Source organism: Echinops telfairi, unplaced genomic scaffold (assembly GCF_000313985.2).
Source record: "Echinops telfairi isolate 266 unplaced genomic scaffold, ASM31398v2 ScPeMD7_2291;HRSCAF=2852, whole genome shotgun sequence".
NCBI lineage: Eukaryota > Metazoa > Chordata > Mammalia > Afrosoricida > Tenrecidae > Echinops > Echinops telfairi.
In genome coordinates, this window is record NW_022106189.1 from 12797818 (window position 1) to 12801350 (window position 3533).

Consider the following 3533-nt stretch of genomic DNA (forward strand, 5'->3'; position numbering starts at 1 on the left):
CATCATGGAATGCCAGTTTAATAGAACAAAGTTTTCTTGCATTGAAGGAGTACTTGAGTGGAGGCCCAATGTACATCTGCTACCTTAATACTAAACCTATATATCCTATAGGTTTATATAAACCTATATAAACCACATCCTCATATATAAACATATTTACATATGTACATGCCTTTTTGTAGACTTCTATAAATACCCTTTGCCTCCTCTTTCCTCTATTTTCTTTTATTTTCCTCTTTTCCCACTATCATGTTCAGCCTTCATTTGGGTTTCATTAATTCCTCTTGGTTACATTACCCTTGGTCACGCCCTACCATGCCTCCTACATCCTCCTTACCACCGATTTGGATCACTTTTTATTCCCTTGTCCCTGGGTTTGTTAACACCACTTCCTTTCCCCCCAGGTCCCCTTCTCCCATGTCCCCCTAGAACTGTTGGTCCCGCTGTTTTCTCCTCCAGATTGTCCATCCAGCTTATCTTATTTAGACAGACCTGCGGAGATCATAACATGCACAAAAACAAGACCAAAAACCAAAATAAAACAAAACAACAAGCCAATGACAAAAAACCAAAACACAACAAGAAAGAAAAGCTTGTAGTTAGTTCAAGGACTGTTTGTTGACCTTTAGAAGTGTTTTCAGTCAAGTATAATGGGGCACCAAGCCCTGGCCCCAAAGTCTATTTTTGGTATTCCCTGGGGACTTCATTGTTATCTTCCCCTTGCTGTTGTTGGTGTGGGATCGGGCGGAATTCCCACACTTTGTCTCCAGTGTTGTCTCCTGTGGGGCTATGGGTCAGTTGGGGATGTCTTGTCTCATAGTGGCGCTGGCCATATGGTCTTCTCTGTGGATTGGCTGCTCTGAGCGGGAATATCGTCCTCAAGGCTTGGTGGACCAGGATGTGCTCCACTCTCTCGTCCTCCCACTTCATTTGCCCCCGTGTGCTCTGATCAGACATGTCCCTCTCCCGGAGCTGCAGATTAAGTGTTGTCCTCTGAAATTAATTTTTCTGGAAGGGCAGGTATTCATGTAGTTGGGATTGGGGCCGGCCCCTCAGACTTTGAGCTAGTTAGTTTATTGTGCCATGCTGGCTGATAAACACATGTAGGGTTAATTGAAGGGTGTAGGGATAAATGGCTCCGTGAGCCTTGCCTTTCTAGTTCTCAGGTCTCTTGCTTTTTGATGGTCGCACCAGGGTGCAGCTGCCTTAGAAGTTCCCTGCTTTAGCTTGCAAGGCTGACTTCCTGCAAGACATCCCAGAAGAGAAGCCACATGGACCTACCCAGATGCAGCCCTGGATGCTGGAGCAGCTGTGTGGAGACCCCTGCCAGCGCTGAGATGCTTACACATTCACTGACTCGGCTTTCCTCCTGCAGTCGGCATCATAGTGTCTGTTTTGTGAGATGGAGGAGGACTTTGTGGATTGGTGTCGAACATGTGGGTTAATGTTGGACTTGTGGGCTTGGGCAGCACTGGGTTGGGATGTTTTCTTGATGTGCACTTACCCTTTATATAAAACTCTCTCTGACACATGAGTTTCTGTGGATTTGTTTCACTAAAGTACCCAGACTAATACAGACCTCTCCATTGGTTCCCAGCATGTTGCATTCACATCTTGGAGCACTGGGTCCTTTCATCCCTGGTATGAGTCCTTCTTGGTCATGATGTATTATTTTTTTAAATATGTTGTTGGATTCTATTGGCTAGGATTTTGTTGAGAACTTTTCCTTTTATATCAGGAGGGATAATACTCTGTAGTTTTCTATTTTTGGGGCGTCTTTGCCTGGTTTTGGTATCCGAGCTTTGTAGAATCAGTTTGGCAGTCTGCTTTCTCTTTCCGTATTCTGAAATAGTTTGTACTATACTTGATCTTAGCCAAAAGGCTGAGAAGTGATGTCTGAAATAGTTTGTGTAGAACTGGTGTCAGCTTTTCTCTGAATACTTGGGGAATTCTCCTGTGAAGCCATCTGAGCTTTTTCTGATTGACAGTTTCTTGATGATATTGCCTATTTCTTTTTTTGCAACGGGTCTCTTCAAGTTCTTAATTATATCCATAGATATAATCAATGTTATTCTAATGTGTACCATACATTATTTTTTAAATTTAAGTTGTTCTGACTCTAAAGTTGCATATTAAGTTCCAGCAACTTTTACAGTTTTTCTATTTGTAAATAGAAGTGGAGCAGCTTTACATTTTATTACACATTTAAAAATAAATTTTATGTGATTTTTTTTTCTATGCATGTTTTTAGGTCAGCAGGTCAAAAAGTACAAGATTGTTATTTCTATCAAATTTTTATGGAGAAAAATGAGAAAGTTGGAGTTCCTACTATTCAACAGTTGTTAGAATGGTCTTTTATTAACAGTAACCTGAAATTTGCAGAGGTGAGTGAGAATTACTTACAGTATTTTATATGTAACTCTGTAAGAGTCATAAGACTACAGTAGATTGAATAGCCATTCATTTTAACCAGTGGAGATAGTTTGAACCAAAATGTAAGCAAAACACATAAAAGAAAAAAATTGCATGTGGTGTTACAACTTTGTTCTTATGGAAAATAAGCAGAAGTAAAACTTTATTTTTTCATTTTAAAAAAATTGTTTTATTGGGGGGCTCGTACAATTGTTATCACAATCCATACATACATCGTGTCAAGCACATATGTACATTTGTTGCCATCATCATTCTCAAAACATTTGCCTTCTACTTGAGCCCTTATTATCAACTCATTTCCCCCCTCTTTTCATTTTTTAAGCAAAGATAATTTATCACAGACATACTTTTAAGCTAGTTTAAAGCAAAAGATTGGTGTGTCTTTAAAAAAAATAACTACAATCTTGTTATTACATAAATCAAATATTTTAAACTTTATGCAAGTATATTTCAAAATATATTTTAAAGATATCTAATTTATCCCTTTTAGAGATAAATATCAGAAGAGTCTCCCACCAGCTTGTTACTGCATAAGCATTACAAATTCTTTTTCTTTCACTGTATGTGAGCATCTTCGTTATGCTAGCCTACTCCGTGCTTCGGGTTCACTTTACTTTATCCCTTTCCGAAGGAAGGGTGAGTGCAGCCATAGTAACACCAACTACACGTTTGTTGAAATAAGGAGTATTCTTTCTTGATGAGTTTGTGTATTATACTTACTGAGACAATTTCTCCAAAATTTTGATTAAATACAAATTCAGAATAAAATGTCTCTGTAGTCATTACACTTTTGAAGCCCTAGCTTTATTAACTCCCTGACCTCTAGGTGTCACTGTGCCCATGTGGGCTCTGCCTGTCAGCCCTCTCATCTGTGGTCTTTCAACATAATAGCTAGAATCAGAGCTTGGTTAGACTGTGACTCTTTCAATTTCATGAGTCAGCATCAACTCAATGGCAGTGAGTTTGGTTTGGTCAGTTGATTCTAAAACTATATATTTCCTTTTTAGGCACCATCATGTCTGATTATTCAGATGCCTCGATTTGGAAAAGACTTTAAACTATTTAAAAAAATTTTTCCTTCTCTAGAGTTAAATATAACT

At 38.8% G+C, this 3533-nt stretch overlaps 1 protein-coding gene across 1 annotated transcript in view; it reads left to right on the top strand.

The window, feature by feature from the left end:
- CYLD (CYLD lysine 63 deubiquitinase) overlaps positions 1 to 3533 on the top strand; it is a 97842-nt gene that overhangs the window by 81375 nt on the left and 12934 nt on the right. The window contains exons 14-15 of the mRNA XM_045293614.1: positions 2252 to 2384; positions 3441 to 3533. The exon at positions 3441 to 3533 is cut by the window's right edge and continues 10 nt beyond it. Coding sequence (XP_045149549.1) covers positions 2252 to 2384; positions 3441 to 3533 — 226 coding nt within the window. The remainder of the gene's footprint in view (positions 1 to 2251; positions 2385 to 3440) is intronic.